General features: G+C 39.8%; 1 protein-coding gene across 1 annotated transcript in view; it reads left to right on the forward strand.

Annotated features, from left to right (window-relative positions):
* Positions 1 to 20190, forward strand: part of Col14a1 (collagen type XIV alpha 1 chain) — a 208091-nt gene that overhangs the window by 145758 nt on the left and 42143 nt on the right. Inside the window, 6 exon segments of the mRNA XM_052747825.1 lie at positions 2152 to 2229; positions 5295 to 5381; positions 7141 to 7194; positions 11541 to 11636; positions 12861 to 12914; positions 13215 to 13268. Of these exon segments, the coding sequence (XP_052603785.1) occupies positions 2152 to 2229; positions 5295 to 5381; positions 7141 to 7194; positions 11541 to 11636; positions 12861 to 12914; positions 13215 to 13268 (423 nt within the window).

The raw sequence follows: 20190 nt of genomic DNA on the forward strand, positions 1-20190 counted from the left end.
TCCATATTAACTCATTTGGTCTTCACAACAAACATATGACTAGCTCATAGAATGGACAGTCCCTTATCTGCAGTACTTGGAATCAAAGAATTTGGAATTTTGGAGTATTCAAATACACACAATGAGATATTTTGAGGATGGAATCCGAGTCTACACACTAGATCTATTTATGTTTGTGTATACCCTTTACACACACTCAGCAGGAACCTTAGATATCTTTAATGTGCTTGTATTTTATATGTAACCCACCCAGCAAGGCCAGATGTAGAATTTCTCATTCATGGCATCATTTCAACATTTAATAAGCTGCGTATATTCAGATTAAGGGTGTTCAACCCGTGTCAGGGCAAACTTTTACAGATGAGAAAAAATGAGAGTTTAAGACAGAAACAAATGCCTTCAAATAACTCAACTCACTAGGGTTGGAGTCAGGACCCTCACCCCAGCAGTCTGGCTCCATAGGCGCTAATATTTGTACTCTCTGAACTAATTCTTGCTATCTGTATTTACAAAAGTCTGCTGTAGCATGCTTTTGGAAATGTTTTCATTTTTCAGTTTTTTTTAGTTGCTCATTATTTGTTGTATGGCTTCCCTGTTCTGGTTCATATATTGTACGTTTGGGGCCTGAGTGTTAAAATATCTAGGAGAACAAAAGTTATGTGCTCTGCTGTTATTTCAGCAAATAATATGTTGCTATGCATAAGTTCAAGAAAGTATGGACTACCAAGAGAGTTCCAGGAAAGGCGCAAAGCTACACAGAGAAACCCTGTCTCGAAAAACCAAAAAAAAAAAAAAAAAAAAAAAAAAGAAAGTATGATATTTTGAATAACCAGTCTCTTTTCAAAACCCAAGGTTATTCTGTTGACTTGTTAGAATAAATGTTCCAATAATGCACACAGTTGTTCTTAGCATGAGGACAGAAAGCTTGGTTTCATTTCCTTTCTGTTAGAAGTGGCTCTTTGGTGATGCTTCCCAAACTTCCGGTAGCCGGTTTCAATAGTCGTAGCTACTTGAGCGCTGTCATTTGCACCCTGGAGGCTCTTGGCCAAGGATGAGTAGCATTCTTTGGACAACATATTTATGGCCCTTCTTGAAAACATTACTTGCTGAAGGAAGGTTGAACATTAAAATGGAAATATTACCATCTTCCCAGTTCTGCTATTAATGGCATGCTTAAATATTTTAAAATAATGTAGAAAGAAATAAGTAGAAGTAATCAGATCATTAAGTTAGTGTTCGTCCTCACGAATGTTATAGAGATATTTATGTATGTTTCACCTTGTACCTTGAGTTATACCAACACATGTAGGTGAAACAAGACTATATATTTACAGTGTGACAAGTGGCTTAAATAAAAATACACCAAGTCCATGTACTCACTGTGAATCTCTCACAATACCTCTTTATATAGAATATTAATATTAATATAGTAACATAATATATTGATTTTATCATATGCTAATATAATTAATTAAATCAATTAAATTAAATATAATTAAAATCAATATGATAATAATTATTATATAAGAATAGTATAATTTTATATTACTATTAATATTCCCTATAAGTTTTTCCAGCAGAGGAATGTTTTGTTTTCTGATTTTACTACTATCTCAGAAAAGGCTATACAATATCTTGCTTACAGAACAATAACTGCACAAAGGGATGAACTAAGAGTTCATTCCTTTGATAGCCTACATGTTTATTATGTGTTGCATACTGTGCTAAGTGACTCAGAGAGGAGCATGTCTCCTTACCTTGAGGAATTTAAGGAACTGATAATACAAATAACTGAACTGTGGATGGGAAGTAATCTATGAAGTCATCTAGAGTGCTCTATGATTACAGGGGCTTCCAAGGAAGGCTTTGACCACAGAACTAAGCTTATTGCAGTAGATCTGAGAAGGGGGAGTTATGATTCGGGGAGGATTTGGATAGTAGACAGAGCAACTGTAGACAGAAAGTTAGAACACTGTGTGTTTCAGGGACAAAATTAGCTTGAGTTTATTTTTAAATTTACATGCTGGAATCTTACGTTACATATACTTTGGTATTTTATCTTTGTATTTTATCTTGGATAAAATAATTATAACTATGAACACCTTTTTTCTATATCCCCCTTATTGAATGATGACTATCTTTTTAAATCAGTTCCAGTTACAGATGTTTGATATCATTTGCTCTACATCATGGGCCAGTAAAGACAGATGCTGTGAACTTCCCGGCCTGGTAAGAATTCTTTCACCTCTATCAGAATTAAAATCTATGATTTCTTTGGAATTGAGGGACTGTTTCTCAATATTCATACCATAGGCAATTCCTTTTGTGTTGATAACTAAAGTCAGGAAGTTTTAATAAATAGACAGAAAAGAAGAAATCAATGAGGCCATCACATATGATCCCACATGGTTTGGTATCACAGATGTCATTGACACACACTCCAGATGCTTTTAAACTTTCTGCTTCACAAAGCTTCCTAGGCCAAAGGAAATACTTAAAAGTTCCGCTTATGAAATGTTTAGCTGTAAGCCTCCTCCTTATCCTAACCACTCAGTAGCCATAGGAAAATATTATGCAGGCATTGAAAGGAAAATATGACATTTCTGTTTGATTCTTGATTAATGATGATTATTTATTAGTGAGAAGTGTATGTCTACTGAACGTGGCAATGTTTCCATGTCTTGAGGTTAGATTATGCCTGTTCCTCACTTCCTTTTACACACTGATTTGCCCCCTGGTCTTGCTTTTCATCATAGCAACTACTGAAAATCTAGGATTATAAAGATAGAACACCAAAAAGATGTTTCAAAATATGCTGTTGAAATTGTAGACTGCTTTTGTTTATCCATTTTGTTCTATGAGGAGGGTGTCATGTCATCCAGGCTGTACTCAAATTAACTATCTAGCCTAGTGTCCTATTTAGATTTGATTGTCAGTTTGACACAGCCCACAATCTCCTGAGAGAGGAATCCTCTGGTTATTATTAGCCTGAGGACCTATCTATAGGGAGTTGTCTTGACTGTTCATTGTGGGAGAACCAAGCTCACGAAAGGAAGTACTATCACTAGTCAGCAAGTCCTTAACACTGTAAGTTAGGTTACCTTAACTCCAGGTGAGCATGGGCCTGTGAATGAACCAATGAACAGACTCAATGCATGGTTTCTGAGTCAGGTTCCTGCTCTGACTTCTCTCAAAGTCAGCTGACATAGACCCTCTCCTCCTCTAAGTTGATTTCTTCAGAATGTTTGATCACAACAGCAGAGAGGAAACTAAAACAAGGATGACCTTGAACTCTGTCCCTCCTGACTTTACCTCCCAAGTCCCGGGATTTCAAGGTAGCATCCCTATGCCCAGAATGACGCTCTGAACTGTCTTGATCTAGTTATGCACATGAAGTCCAATGGATACCAAGTGTTGCTTTATTTTCCTTGATTTTTTTGAAACATTCACAGTGTCTATAGGAATTTAATAGACTGCCCCAGGCTATCTTGTCACACAGATTTGGAACTGTAGTCATCATCTGTATAATTTGACACTATTAGAAAACTAAGCATTTCCCATTATTCTCTCATAAAGTTGTATTTGTAAGTCTACATATAAGCAGAAAAAGAGATCTATATCTTAGATCCTCATGGAAAGCAAGCTAATGTAGGAGGCTGTGCTGCGGCTGGGCAGTTAGCATATCTTAATAACTAAACCCGCACGATAAGAACAGTCAAGTCGTTATGAAGTCCAGAGGATTTGATGTTAGAACCAGATTAAAACATTTATTACAGGCAGTAAATTCCTGGAGGCCTGTTTAGGGAAGCAAGTAACTCATTCTTTCTTCATCCAGATAAATTTCTAAACTAATGGTGAATTAAACAAGACGTCTTAGTGTTAGCCATAAAGGAAGATAGGTTGGGAAATAGAAGAAGAAACAGAATCTCACGTTGTATCCAGCAAAAATGTGGTCCCCAGTGCCCCTAAGAAGGACCTAATTCCTTTTCAGTACTTTTCTCCTTGCTTTATTCATTGAAGGCTTATAATGTCATACCTGGACCACATACTATCAGCAGTAGCAAAAACACCCCTGAGTCTTGAAACAGGAAGCCTGGTGCCAAATTCATTTGAGGGAGCGAGGTCTTTTGGAATATTTAAATTTATGTTTTAATCTAGCCTACAAAATATTAGAACAGATGAAATATGTTAGCAGGAGATTTGAATGGAAATCTTCCTTTATTGTCCATCATTTAAAGAAAAGGATGTAAAGATTATTTAGGTTGTTGGTTCAGCTGTTTTGGGGTTTTTAGTTTGAATATTTGAGAGACTTACTTTCATCTTGGTAATTTATTGTCTGTGCTCTGTTACATCTCACCTCACTGTCCTGTGAGGTCTTTTTTTTTTTTTTTTTTTTTTTTTGGTTTTTTCGAGACAGGGTTTCTCTGTGTAGCTTTGCGCCTCTCCTGGAACTCACTTGGTAGCCCAGGCTGGCCTCGAACTCACAGAGATCCGCCTGGCTCTGCCTCCCGAGTGCTGGGATTAAAGGCGTGCGCCACCACCGCCCGGCTTTCTGTGAGGTCTTAAATGATGAAGCCCCTTTCCATCTACTCAAAGGGACTGGTGGATGCTAAGTCCTATAGTGCCGAGGTCCTTTTGGCATCTGCTCCAAATGGGATATTTAAAAATGGTACAAGATGGTTACCAGGAGTGCTGCTTTGCTCTACATTGGAGTAACTCACTTGGATTTATTCAGCCTGACATTACCAATCATTTTCTAACCTCACCTGTCAGTAAATATCCCAAGAGAGGAGAAGAAGGACCCCTACCATAAAGCTTCAGGCCCACAGTGTTTTCTTAGTTTCAGCTACAAACCCTGATAGCATTGTCACAGGACACAGATGTGCTTAAGCAGTTTTAGTTCTTTGTTTTAATTCCTATACAGTAGTTTTGACTGAGCCTTTCAACAAAGTTTCTTTCATTCTTCAAAACAGAAAAACGATGTAGCATAATGAAAGTGTTTAAGGCCTTTAGTTCAAAGAGCATTGCTATTCTAGATGAATTAGATAGAAACGAAAAATGTCCTCTGCTCTCTTTTTTCTTTGTTTCTCCATTTGGATTTCTAAGCCAGTTTCAGCAAATCCCTCTACAGCTGGGATAATGGATGATACATATGGCCCATGTGCAGCTGGGAACTTTATAGTATAATGTCCACTTAAAATTTTAAAACACCTCCTAAAGTATTTTTCTTACAGTTAATAAAGCAATTTATATAGACTGTCTTGTTCACAACTACCCTTTATTTCCCTACTCAGAGGGATGAAGAGTCCTGCCCAGACCTTCCACGTTCCTGCTCTTGCTCAGAAGCTAACGAAGTGGCTCTAGGACCAGCTGGTCCCCCAGTAAGTCTTGCTAGCTCAGCCTTGAATGTTCTTCAATAGCGTTAATGCCATCACCTTGGGTCTCACATGCGCTGCCTACTGAACTAAGGGGGTGCTACCCACTTCATCTTGAGTAAACTTAGACACATCTACAAGATGATCCTCTTCCGACTATGCCATCCACCTTCCATTGCTTTATGTGCAAAGTCCTCCCTTTAAGCCACCGTGGTTTATCTTCAGTATGAGTTTCAGTCATTGGCCCCCTGCTTATAAGATTAGCATATTGGCCTGGTGATGGTGGCACATGCCTTTAATCCTAGCAGAGCCAGGCAGATCTCTGTGAGTTCGAGGCCAGCCTGGTCTACAGAGCAGGACAGGCACCAAAACTACACAGAGAAACCCTGTCTCAAAAAAACAAACAAAAAAAAGATTAGCATATCCTCTTGCTGCCCACTCTGTATAAAAATGTATATGTGAGCCGGGCGGTGGTGGCGCACGCCTTTAATCCCAGCACTCGGGAGGCAGAGCCAGGCGGATCTCTGTGAGTTCGAGGCCAGCCTGGGCTACCAAGTGAGTCCCAGGAAAGGCGCAAAGCTACACAGAGAAACCCTGTCTCGAAAAACCAAAAAAAAAAAAAAAAAAAAAAAAATGTATATGTGTTCTGTTGATGCTGGTCAGCCATTTTTAAGTAAACCAGTGCACCTCTTGAAATAAATTGGAATTACACAGGGGGAATGTTAAGTTTCAGTGATCTTCAGTCCTTTTGTTCAACTGAAGAAGTTGTCTGGTGTCACCCACACTCACACTGTTCACCTCTCCATTTATAGAGCACGTTTTTCTATACAGACTTTAGTAGGAGCAAAACCTAGGTAAATTGAATGACATCATCTATACTGTATTCATTTTTTTTTTCTTTTTTTTTTTCGAGACAGGGTTTCTCTGTGTAGCTTTGCGCCTTTCCTGGAACTCGCTTTGGAGACCAGGCTGGCCACGAACTCACAGAGATCCGCCTGCCTCTGCCTCCCGAGTGCTGGGATTAAAGGCGTGTGCCACCATCGCCCGGCCTGTATTCATTTTTAAGGTGATCTAGCAGTACTCTTTTCTATTTATTATAATTCTTTATTTGCTTTGACAGATTTATTTAAATGCATTAGCCAATTAAAATATTCAGAGGATACACACATTGTATGTAGATGTGTGTTTACAAATGTGAACAAATACATAAAGAATGTATTCACATGTTTGTTGTGTAAATAGATATGTCTAATAAAGGAAACTTCCACTAAAAATGGCACAGTTGGTGTACTGATATGTCAGAACATCTTAGGAAGAAATACAAATGATTGTAATTTCAGAAACACTAAATTACTTTTACTTCTGTATAAATAGTTGGAGTTGAATTGTTGCTTTTTCATTGGCTTTCATTTATAAGTTATGGTATAAAACACACATAATCCCATGCCAACTGAGTATTTTATTTTTTTATATGTGAACCAAAGTAGCATTATATAAAGCTCTAAATAAACAAATCATATAAGAATTTTTAAGGTTTAAAAGGACCTGGCAGCAAAGGTTTTCTGAGGCTATGAAATGATCTGCAGGAAGGGCCAGAACTGGGTGGGGAGTTTCCAGTTGAAGATCATGATGAACATTTACTGGTACACAATGTGTGGGCTTCATATAAAATAGCAATGACCTAATCCCATATTATGAAGGCAGATGAATAAAGTATGCTGTTTTGAGATTTGTTCTTGAGTTAATACTTAACATCTGTTTGCAGGGTGGTCCAGGACTCCGAGGACCCAAAGGCCAACAAGGTGAACAGGGTCCGAAGGTAAAGTGTTCCCTCTTTGTCTCAACTAGTTATCACTTTGGAGTTAGATGTGACTGCCTTGTGACTTATAGCATCTTATGCGTTTGTGACACTCAATTTTGACTTCTAATGCAAATGTGTTATTAAGTACTTAATAACTCAGTCAAATGGAAGACTTTTGGGACAGACAAGAATGCCAGTGTTCTGTATGGCTTAGTCTACAAGGTGGCCCTACAAGTCTGCAAGGTGCTTCTCTTTTTGCATCTATAACAGAAATATCTTAAGCAGGATCACACAGTCACAATTCAGCCTCAGTCCCTCCCAGGAAATTTCCCACATTTTGGATTGCTTTTCCAGTTTTGCACTATATATAATCAAACACCTAGCTTTGCATTTTATTCTCAGTACCCAAGGCAACCAAGTATGATGCTCCAGGTCATGCATTGCAGAGGCATCAGCCAGCCAAACTGACCAGGCCATGCCAGCCCACATCAAAACACACATTTTTCTCCTTTGCACAAAGCCATCCTAAGGACTGGCAGAAGCCCAGCTACTAATGGAGTTCAGGCCTCATCTTCTTCACTTTGGATCCTGGAAAATCTTTAACTGATCTATGTCCAGTGCCTTGACTTTCTGACTGATTCTACACATCTGTTCTGAGATTAATTTCCTGAGCCTCTATGCTGGATTTATGCTTATTTAAAACTTTCAGCCATGGACCATGGTTTGGCCATTGTTGGCATCATATTCATGGCTCTTCCTTCATTCCTTCCTAAAAGATTTATTTTATGTGTATGGGTGTTTTGCATGTATGTCTGCACCAGTGTGTAGTCCCTGTGAAGTCCAGAATAAGGCATTGGATCCCCTAGAACTGAAGTTATAGGTGGTTATGAGCCATCATGTGAGTACTGGGAATCGAATCCAGGTCCTCTGCAAGAGCAGCCAGTGCTCTTAACCACTGACTCATCTTTCCAGCCCCTCTAGGTCTGTTCTAACTCAATTCTCCATCTCATTCTTGTGACATTGCTTCTCATGATTTCCACAGCACCTGTCTTACTGATTTAGTGCTTCAAATATATTATCTCTACATACTATTTATTCATATAGAAGAGACTGTTGCACTAAAAAGGAGTTTCACTTTAGAAATGGAAACAGATGATGCAAAGTAGGACAAGATGTGAGCATGAAAAAGAAGTAAATGAAAGAAAGCTGAAGATAATCAATCAAGTATTATCCAATTCAAAGACCATGGGATGTATCCTTTGTGGTTTATCTGTTCCATTTTCTGAGACAGGCTCGCTGTTCCTTACTTGGCCCCATCTCTTACCATGCCGTAAGAAAGGCTAGAACCGAATACCTCCTCTCAACAGGGCTGCTTTAGCTCTTTCTCTCCGTCACCCATGGTGGAGCCCAGGAGCTCCTATGCTTTCTGGCTTCTTCCTCTCAGGGCCTCCCTCAGCAAGACTTCAATAATTTCCCCAACATTCTCAGTGGACAATGAATTAATTCTGATATTTGGTGACTGTAAGGCAACCCATTTTCTCTAATTATCCACTCCCACAGGATTGTCACTAGTATGGTTATTTCTGTGTGGCAGTTTTGACAAACAAAGGATACTGCTATGTAGTAGATTTTGGACAGCAGAGTATTGTGTAGCTACCTTTGTGGACAGTATGAGAGCAGATAAACTATATCATACACACACACACACACACACACACACACACACGCACGTATATATACATGTAGGGAAATTCCCAACATGTAATCTTTTTTCATTTTTTTTTTTTTTTTTTTTTTTTTTTTTTTTTTTTTTTTTTTGGTTTTTTTCGAGACAGGGTTTCTCTGTGTAGCTTTGCGCCTTTCCTGGAACTCGCTCTGGAGCCCAGGCTGGCCTCGAACTCACAGAGATCCGCCTGGCTCTGCCTCCCGAGTGCTGGGATTAAAGGCGTGCGCCACCACCGCCCGGCCTTTTTTCATTTTTAACGCCAAGTAGATAATAAGAATTTGGATCAAAAAGCAGTGGTCACTGGTCTCTTCTAGTCTATTTGTTTTATATTTTAAAGAATAAAATTGGCCACTTAACCTTCTGCCCTACTCATCAATAGTACTCGACTATTACTGTTCAACATTCTAAGTGGTATTTGTAAGTTGCCCCTTCTCAAGCACATTGCAATTTTAATGCTCTAGCCCTCTTCCACATAAGCCTTGCATGCTTCTTATAAGGAGAGTTATCATTCGGTGGTCTACAGTCTCATTTTCTACACACTTCTCAAATCACGTGTGATTTCTCATCCCCTCCGAGTCCTGTGTGGCTGTTCTCACTAAAGTCACCGCATGTGACCAGTTCCACGGGCTATTGTTTAATGTTTATCTTCCTTGCGATCTCTGCAATAGTTGACTCATTTGGCTAGCTCTCCGTTGGAATTTGTTTCTTCTTTGCCTTTCTCTCCTTGTTCTGGCACTAACATTCTGACTTTTTCAGATTCTTTCCCAGGATTTCTCCCTCTCCATTCTAATTGTCACGTCAATTTAATCAATTTCTACTTTCATTGTGGAGTTTAAAAAGTATTTAATTTTAATTTTATTGTATTTGTGTATGGGTGGTTTGCCTACATACACTTCTATGCACCATGTGCATGTCTTATGCCCATGGACAGCAGAAGAGGCCATTGGGTCCTCTGGAACTAGAGTTACAGACAGTTGTGAGCTACTATGTAGGGACTGGGAACCAAGCCTGAGTTCCCTGAAAGAGCAGACAGTGCCTTCAGCACTGAGCTGTCTTTCCAGCCTCTTTCAACATGATATTTACGACCTCATCTACAAGCATGTCATCAGCACTCTGTGGTCTGGACAGGTCAGACTTTGCCAGCATCCTCAGCTTCTGGACTTTTCCATGTGATTTTTGCCCATACACTAAATCTTAAGGAAACTTAGTCTGTCCTGATCACCTATCTGCAGTTGACCCTATTAGGATTTTTTTTCCTATTCTTTGTCTCAAGAAATCCACTGGGCAATTTCACATTTGAGATGATTTACAAATTATACACTTGAAATTATACACACAAAAGAAATCAGTATTTTGAAGAGATATCTGTACTGTTGTGTTTATTGCAACAGAACTCACTATAGATAAAAAGTGGAAACAACCCAACTGTCCATCAAAAGATGAGTGGGTAAGAAAAGGTGATGCCTGTACTATTTAACCATTTAAGAAGGTCAAATCTGGTCAATTGTGAAAACATGGATGGACCTAGAGATAATTATGTTAAATGAAATAAACCAGGCAGAGAAAGCCATGAATGATTTTATTCATATATGGAATCTAAACATTTTGTAAAAAATTAAGAATAAAATAGTGGTTACCCAAGGCTCAAGGGTGGGGATGAAGAATGAGGCAGAATTAGCAAATATGTAAGTTATAGGGGAAATAACTCCTAACATTCCACTGCATAATAAGGTCTGTAGGTAACAATAACATACTTTCTATTTCAAAAAGCTAGCAGAAAGGATTTTCAATGTTTTCAACACACGCACACATTTGAGGAGTTAGATGTTCTTACCATGGATTGATATATTGCACATGCATGTGTGGAGAAGTACCATGTGGAGAAGTACTGCATTGATATGCACAGTTGTAGCATGTCCACTACACAGAATAGGATGCTACCCAGGCACAGCGGATCATAATTTAATATAGGAATAGTTTTTGTTGTCATCAAGAAATTTGACAGGAACGAAGACATTGAGAAAAAATAGGTATTTGGAGTCTAAGATTGTTCATTGAGTTGTTTAAAACCCAATAGGGTCTGAAAGAAGTGGGAGCTACTGATGTGAAAGGGATGTCTGACCCTGGATAAAAGGGAAGATGGTTTGGAGCTGAGGTGCTTGGTGGCTGCAGAACTGCACTTTGGTGTTGCAGGGAGGTTGGGGAGGAAACAGGCGTGTGGGAAGTTCTCAGAGAGAGGCTGGGGCTCCCCACCAAGGTGGGAGCTGACAGCAGGGAGGATGGGGAAGAGCCTGTTCATCCAGATTCCTTCCTGAACCAGGAGGGTGGTCCTGTAGTGCTTCCTCTTGGGGAAGTGTTGGGCAGTTGTGGTAGATTACTTGCTCACATAATTGGCACAGCATTCTTATTTGCAGAAACAAAATAAATATAGTTAATGAAGTCCTGGTGTGTTTGTTCTGATGGCTTACTAATGACATTTTACCTGGGAAGTAAATCATTTGAAGCTTTTGGTGTCTTGCTACCCTCTGAGCATTTCATATTTTAGAAGTTGTAGTAAGAAATAAGTGTTGTACGCAAAGATGTCTTTCAGATTTTAGAGAATCTAACTTCTAGAGTAACATTTCTCTCTTGCTTCTAGGGACCAGAGGGCCCTCGGGGAGAAACAGGTCCTGCAGGACCCCAGGGCCCCCCTGGACCTCAAGGACCCAGTGGTCTGTCCATTCAAGGCATGCCTGTGAGTTGTGTGCACATATTCAGATGGGTTTTTATTATTATCTGTTCTCCATGAAAGCATAAAGAATGAACTTTTATATTCTGTGTCCTACCAATGAGTCCCAGTCCCCAAGGAAGTCATGACTGACTGACCATTCATTAACTCAACTCACAATCCGTTATTTGCTCAGTGATGGTGGTCTTTTGACAAACAGGTACATGGGAAGGGCGTAAACATACCCAGAGCATTGCACCTAAGGAGGATGGCAGGGCCAACATGGACAGCCTTTGCTTGTCCATCTAAATTCTTTTGTAAAATCGTTATTTGTGTTTGTGCACGCATGCACCTGTGCATGCACTGTGCACAAGGACATGTTTTTTTGTTTTTTTTTTTTGTGGGTTTACTGAATCCAGGTGCACATGTGCGTGTATGCAAGTGGAGGCCAGGGTCAATCTTGGGTGTCATCCTCAGGAGTCACCTACTTTGGTTTTGAAAGACAGTGCCTTCATTGGCCTAAAACGTGATGAGTAGGCTAGGCTACCTGTCCGGGGAGCCCCAGGGACCCACCTGTCTCCAGTGTCCCACCCCAGTGCGGGGATTACAAGCATGTGATACCATGCTCAGGTTTTTATTTTTAATATGGGCGCTGGGGATCAAACGTGGGAAGTCCTCATGTGCTTTACCCACTGACCTACATCCCCAGCCCTTGACTAAACTTTTAACGTCTAGAAGGTAACAACTGTTATACCAATTTATTATTGCTGTGTAGCCATTGTGAACATAGAAGAATAAAAGCCATCCTGTGATCCCCTATTTCGACTTTCCGTTAGAATATAGTTCGCTGAGTGGATTTTAGAGTTTGGATTGTGGGCATTAAATGGCTACTTTGAAATATTGGATATCTTTGAAAAGAAATGTAATTTAATTCATTGAAATGTATGTGATTTTTAAATCGCAAACTATAAATGACATTTAAATATTCAACTCGTCCCCACATGTGTTAGTATTATCAGCTTGGCCATCTGGGACTGCACATGATGGGTCGGAATTGTTCTGGGACATAAACATCCAGCTCTGTAGGAATCTTTACACGGATGGCTTAGCATATGTGAGAAGTGAAATACGACATGCGGGTGTTAGTGCCAAGGCAGTGGACTTTTGAAACACTCTAACAGTGTTTTGTCAGTGGATGGATGAACTGAGAACTTACAGCTGTGAACTAACTCTGTACTTCTGGACACTCAGGGTATGCCAGGTGACAAAGGAGATAAAGGAGATGCTGGCCTTCCTGGCCCACAGGTACTATTTTTGCTGTTAGTCTTTTGCCAAGGACAGAAGCTTGCAGCTTCTGACATCAGCTGTGACCTTGCCAGGGGCGTCTGTTAATGACATTTGCCCATGTTCGTTGACTGGTCTGAAAGTCACACTGATTGAGACTGGGGACATTTATTTCTCAGTAGGAACTTCTGGGTCGCAGTTTTGTGTCCCAAGGGGGTTCCCATTGTGCCAATGGCTTTGGTTGGAGGCTGTGGTCTGTCCCAGGGAAGCAGACCAGCTGTTTCTGTAACTCTGACTCTTTTCTGTTTTTGTCCACCCTAGGGTGTCCCTGGAGGTGTGGGTTCACCAGGACGTGATGGCTCTCCAGGCCAGAGGGTAAGAATTTGCCAAATATCGGTTGTTGGCAAGGTAGACTTCCTGCCTAGTCACTTTGCTGCAGACAGGTTTTTATATATGGGCACCAAGTTAGGGTTTGTATATTATCTTTTGTCAGTCTAATTTCTGTCTATTACATATTTATTTTCATTCAGCCATGTCTTCTATGTCCATTTCTTTCATCAAACTTACCCCACTTGGCAGCATCCAGCTCTGAGTGCTCCCAAGCCTGATTCTTATTTGCACTGAATTGGATCTATTGGCTTAGTAGGTTTTTCTAGGTTTTTGTTGTCTCTGTTTAATCCTTGAAGTATAGACCTAAAAGAAAGTAACAGCCACATAAGTAGAAAATTAAGTAGTGTGGCTTATAAAGGACTCTCCATTGGTTTAGTATATCTCAGTTATCTGTTGTTTTTACCAGCTCAAATAGCCACAAAGTAACATACAAAAATCATCAAGCAAGGTGTACGTTGAAATAATGACATTTGTTTCATTGACAAGTTTTCACTAAGGCAAGTTTGGAGGGTTATAATTTATTGGGGGAAATTGAAATTTAAAACTTTGTCACATGTTATGATGGGGTCAGAATCCTGTTAGGACAAAAGAATGGAAAAATCAAGACAGGCTTGCAGGACCTGAGGGTTCTCTGAGGAGGGGCTGCTTGATTGAAAGACAGAGGTGGCCAGGTGGATAAGGAGAAGAAAACAGTTGCAAACAGGGAGAATGGTTTATATAAAGGAGGAAAATGGGAACAGTGGGGTGTCTTTAACAGGGTATGTTTGGCTAGAGATCATAAATCAGGGTGTGTGTGAATATGGGCACACATGTGTACATGCCTGTGTAATGTATAGGAATGCAAGTTTATTGTGAAATGCAGTTGGAGTTACTTAATACATCAATTTTTTTTATCTAAAATTTTGAACTTTAACATGAAGGAAATGAAAATTCACTGTTTTCAAGGGAAAGAAAAGCTATCTGATTTTTTAAAATGTCTTTATTTTTAAAAATGTTTTTATTTATTCTTTGATAATTTCATATATGTATACAATATATTTTGGTCGTATCATTTTCCCACTTCACCCCCTTCAACTCCTCCCAGATACTCACCACCAATTCTCCATCCCAACTTCATAGCCTCCTGTTTGAATCTACTGAGTTCAATTAGTGTGTCCTGGATATGCATGGGTATAGGACCATTCACTGGATCATGGGCAACCTACCAGAGGCCACATCCCTAAAGAAAACTGTCTCTTCCCCAGCATCCGTCAACTCCCAGTAGCCCCTCAGCTAGGAGTGGGGCTCTGTAAGCCCCTCCACCAAACATGTTGGCATTCTGACTGGCTTGATAATGTGTAAGTCTTATGCATGCAACTGCAGCTTCTGTGAGTTAATATGTACCGCAGCCCTGGCATGTCGAGAAAACATTGTTTTATAACAGTCTTCCCCAATGTCTGACTATCCCAATCTTTCTGTTCCCTCTTCCATGATGTCCTCTGAGCCTTGAGGGGAAGGAGTGTGATACAGATGTTCAGTTTAAATCTGAACACTACAATCATTTGTTCTCTGCATTTTGACCAGTTGTACCTCTGTATTAATTGATATTTACTGCAAAATGAAACTTGTTTGATGAATGTTAAAAGCTGAAGTAATCTATGGGCATAGAGATTAATATTTATAAAACACTTTGATACTGAGTCTATTTAGCAAAATATATAGTAGTAGGTTCTCCCCTAGGGTCTATGACCTACCCACCATAGGATCTTGGTCCAGTTTACAAAACCAGGCATGAGTTCCATCCTGTTGAGTGGGATTGAATCCAAACAGAAAATAGTTGGTTACCCTAATAACATTCATGCTACTATTGCATGAATAAAGGCCAGTCTTTAATGTAGCTTGCAGAGTTCACAGCTGGATTAGACTGTTGATGACTTTTCTTCCCTAGAGCCCACACAGCACCTTCTAGCACTCTGAAAGCTAGACACTAGGGAGGGAGCTTCTAAGTCTGTACCAGCTTGATTTCTCCATGTCTTGTGACCTGAGCATGTGTCTCTTCAGGGGTCTATCTTCCTAAATGAATGCTGGTTTGGGCTTGGGAGGAACCCTACATTTCTCTAATCCCTGAATTAGAGGCAATGGCAAGCACTTACATCTTGTCCAATGAAGACCAACACGTATAGCATCCCCTGGGAGTTGATACACTTTAGGAGGCTAACACTGGACTAGTAAGTACACTTACTTCTCTCATCTGTCAGGCCTGACTGTGGCTTCCTCTCACTAGACTGCTCAAAAACATGGAAATGGGGAAACAGGCCTGCAATCCTAGGAGGTTGAGACAGGGGGACTGCAAGTTGAAGGCCTGCTTGGGCTGTGCTACAGTGAGCTCAAGGCCAATCTGGACAACTTAGTGATTCCTTCTCACAAAATGGAGAGTAAAAGTACATTCCAGTGGCAGAGTACTTGGCTGGTTTGCATGGAGCCCTACTTTCCCCAATACTGAAAAAAAAAAAAGAAAAGAAAAAGAAAAGAAATTAATTTTTCTTTGGGTGCATAGGTATTGGATTTGAAATCTCTTCTTAACCTCGTTTAGCAACATATTTCGATTTCTTTAAAATCTCAGTGCAGTCTCTGTTTACCAAATGGACTAGGCTATAGAACATGTTTAGGCTAGTGCATCTGAAGAAGGCCTTCTCCGAGAGTTAGATTTATGTAGGGATCTTGTGCATGTGGGAGGAGTGTCTAGAAGTATTTATATGTTTTGGCCAAGTGCATAGGCTAAGAGCCTGTGTGGTTACACAGCTAGATTCCTTCAGGAAGCCCTGAAAACAGCATGTCTGAAGATTTGGTTGGGTGAGTTTATTTGATTTATCTACGCATAGAGCCCAGTCTTGGCGAAGAGCTCGGAACCAAACCTGGTAGGCTAGTGTTTGAGTCCTTTGGTTTTATAATTATTTCTCTTAAAATCCATATCTGAAATCAGACTTTTAATAAGTATTTTTCTATTCACATGTGTTCATCTTTGACAATAAAAGTTTAGAGCTGTCATAAAATGATAAGCTATCTACACTTGGCTTTTGTTTCCCCCTCTCCCTCCATTTGGAAATAAAGTTTGAGGATATATCTGATGCTGATTATGAAATCCTCTTGGATGGGGATGGAGTTCTTTTAAAAATCTGATTGTCAGGGATATTCATCCAGTATGAAACCACATGTCCTTTAAAGAAGTGGATTCAGTGATTATTACCTTAGGAGAGGTATTTGAAGATAGTATCATCTGGCACAAAATTAAGGAGATACCATTCACATGAAATAAAACAGTGGTGCCGTGGAACTGTGATGTAGCTGCTCTGCATGAAGGAAGAACAAGTCACACTTTTCTCAATCAGCCATAACTGAGCACCTGCACCATGCCATTAACCACCCTCAGCGTGAAAAGAGTTTCCCATTACCGTCTGCAGAGAAGATTATGAAAGCAGGAATACTTTTAGTCGCTAAAGAGCGCAATCTGCAGACCACTTACAGGAGGCAAAAGCAGGACAGGATCTCCTGGGCATGGAAAACAATGAGTCTTTTAGAGGCCGTGGAGGAGGCAGGAAGAAGGGTTGGTTAAAGAAGAGGCACTTGGGGGACTCTGATATATTTAGTCAGGTGATCTGAAGGCTGGAGGGTGGTCAAGGTCTAAAAGAATTACTTTGCAGGGACTAATTTTGAAAGAAGTAGACAGACATAGGTTGAAAACCCTCGTCAGGAGACATGGAGTACCAGGTCCGTCTGGTTAGGCAGTGGAAGATATGGGGATACTTAAAGAATACTGAGAACAAATACTTCATGATTATCCTGTTCTGCTGTAGGATGCTATCAACAATAGCAACAATCGTGGCACTCTGCTGACTGAGAGTGAACAGAAAGTTGGGATTCACAACCAAAGTGACTGGAAAGCCCCCTTTAGAACATTCTGCAGTTCTTGTCTTTACAGCACAAACCTCACACCATCACCTGGTGGATAACTTAGGAAAAAGGGTAACCTCTTTTATGAATCTGGTGCCAGTGTTACTTCTGAATTTACTGAGAGGGTAGGAGGTCTTGAGAAATAAAAAAGAAAATATAACCTCTCCTCATATTTCCAGCTTATTCTGGCTTTTCCCAAGGGGAATCTTGGACTCTTGGAGACAACTCTTATTCAGCTCTGGGCCTGAGGCCATAAGCAAGTCTAGCTAGACTTCCCAGAGTAAGTTTCCGCCTCGACCTTGGGAGCCAACACACTAGCTTGTTGAAAGTGGTGGTTCAAGCTTACATTTGCAGCTAATTCAGTCAGGCATCCAGGTTTCACTCTAAGCCATTCCAACCAAAATATTCTGGGCCTTTCCTCCCTTTTCCTGTAAATCTTGCACCCCTGCCCATTATCCCCTCCACCCCCTGCCTACTTTCTTCTTTTCTTGGTATCTGAGTACATAGCCTTTCAAGAGATCTTCAAATTCCTCTGGTGTGTGGTAGATTTCTCAGTCTCCACCCTACACATTCATATGGTCCTTAGGAAATCAGATAGAAGAGGGATGTAAGGCAGATAGGTGGGTAGGTAGGTAGTAGGTAGGTAGGTAGGTAGCTATCTAGCTAGATACATACATACATACATACATACATACATACATACATACATACATACATACTTAGAGATACAGGGGTAGATAAATACAAGGATAGAAAGAGATAGATTATAGAGAGAAAATATAGAAATATTAGAAAGAAAATTATAGAAATATAGAAAGATAATCGGTAAAGAATAAAGATATAGAGACAGATGATAAAGATAGACATATAGAGAGAGCTAGATTATTGATAAATGAGAGCTAGATATGTTGATGACAGATAGATATGTTATGGAAGAATTAAAAATAGTACAGAGAAAAGAAAAATGAAAGACAACCTTTTTCCTACTTCTGAGTTTCATTTCCTCCAAGTTCAATTTTCCGGCCAGCACCCAAAGAAAAATTTTAGAATTATGCCTATCTTTTAACTTGTTTTTACCAAAAATTGAGAGGAAAAAATACAGATGATGAGGGAACACTTTTATGGCCCGTTGGGAAGCAGTTCCTCAATGTGCAGGGTGTGTTAGTTTTTTAATGAAGGCAAACCTATGTGGGAGTCCTTTTTCTCCACTGCTCCCCTCATCCTCATGGTTCAGCAGTAGCTGCCCTTCCTGATTGATAAAGGATGAACTGTTGTAGAGTGTGCTCTGCCCCTGGATGCTGGTGAACTTGGGTGTTGATGAAAAGGTCTGTGGGGAAGGGCACACACAACCATTGGTAACCAGGTTTAAACCCAGGCTGTATGGTGTGGGCCCAGTTACTCCATGTCGCCATGACTCACCTTTGTCATCTGTCAGTTAAAGACATAATCTTGCACTATATGGAGTTGTCGTGGAGATTTATTCATATGAAGCATTTCTAATGATAGGATTTTAAGGTAATATTATTGGCATCCACTGTTTTTGAGGCCGGCCTAATGAGTAAGGACTTTTTGTAATGCCTGTGCTTAGTAAATTAAGATGTCTTAGAAGATGGTGAAGAAATACAAAAAGTCAAGAAAATGTATTTTTTTAAAATACTTGGATTCTACCTTGAAAGGACCCTTGAAGCATGCTTCTTGATTTTGTGGTTTTTATGTACACAAAGACCATATTGTATGGAATGTTCCGTTTCATCAAAAATGAGTTGGACTTAAAATGTGCTTGAGACATTGAACTTGAGTCAACTATTTGGATGGATTTCATTCCTGTCATGAATATTAGGCAGTGATGAGAGAGTCATCTAAAAAATACTTTGGAAAATACTAGGTTCATCATAATGAGCCCCCTGGGCATCTTTCACTCTCAGAAAAAGCAAAGTAAGCTATTACCACAAAACTGGTAGCCAGAATGATTGGATTTTCTTCTTTGTGGGTCCAACTCTAGATGGATTTTTATAAAGTCTCAGGAAAACATTTGCACCGTCAGCCACAGTGAGGACAGTTTATGCAATCGGGACTTGGCTGTTTATTTTAATTAAAATGTCAGTAGGCTACATCATCAAGTATGGATGATATGCAGATGTCTGTGTTTGATTCTTTAACTCCAGGATATCTATGTATGACAGGCAATGCCACCTCCATTGTTCTAGACAGAGAAGCAGAAGGTCTAAATGTTGGAGGAACTAAACAATGGTCAGAACTAGATAGTGCTGGAGCCAAGAGTTTAGCTCATCTCTCTGTCTCCAGAATTGTTCTTTATCTTTCTATGAAATTATGAAAGTAAAGATTACTGTGGAGTTTCGTGACTGGGAAAATCTTCCAAGAAGACATTCAAGTAGTAGGACTCTTAACCACGAAGATGTCACACCCTGTACTTTGGGGTCAGGAATCCAATTTGGGTTATTGTCTTAATAAAGTAGGAATTGATCATTCATAAAGCCGTGATTCTAACCTCTTAGCCTTTTACTTGGATAATGGTTCATCTGTTCACATCTGAGAGGGAGGAGCTTCTGGGGCATTTAGTTTCCTGCTTTTAGCTGCTCTGATGAAGCCCATTTTTGGACATCAACTTTGCCTTCCTCTTGGAATGTTGTCATTCAGGGCAGGGCCAGATGTTTAAATTTTTGTAAACCAACAGATCTACCACCTCACTCATCAGGTGGTTTTTGTTTGTTTATTTGTTTTGTTCAAGGCACAGATCCTGCTCTTTAACTCTAGACATTCAGATGCAGAAAGCTCTTTAGGCAAGACCTAGGAATGTTTAGATTTAGACAATTTAATGATTCTATACCTAAGTTTTGGAAGCACTAAATAGTCTATTATACAAGGTCTATTGTATGCCCAATTCAGTTCTTTGACACAATATTGCTGATGTGTTTTTTTTTTAAATTATCTCAAGTTGTAAGTGTAAAATATTAAA

The sequence above is a fragment of the Peromyscus californicus genome, unplaced genomic scaffold (assembly GCF_007827085.1).
Source record: "Peromyscus californicus insignis strain IS unplaced genomic scaffold, ASM782708v3 Scaffold_20__1_contigs__length_68692818, whole genome shotgun sequence".
Lineage (NCBI taxonomy): Eukaryota > Metazoa > Chordata > Mammalia > Rodentia > Cricetidae > Peromyscus > Peromyscus californicus.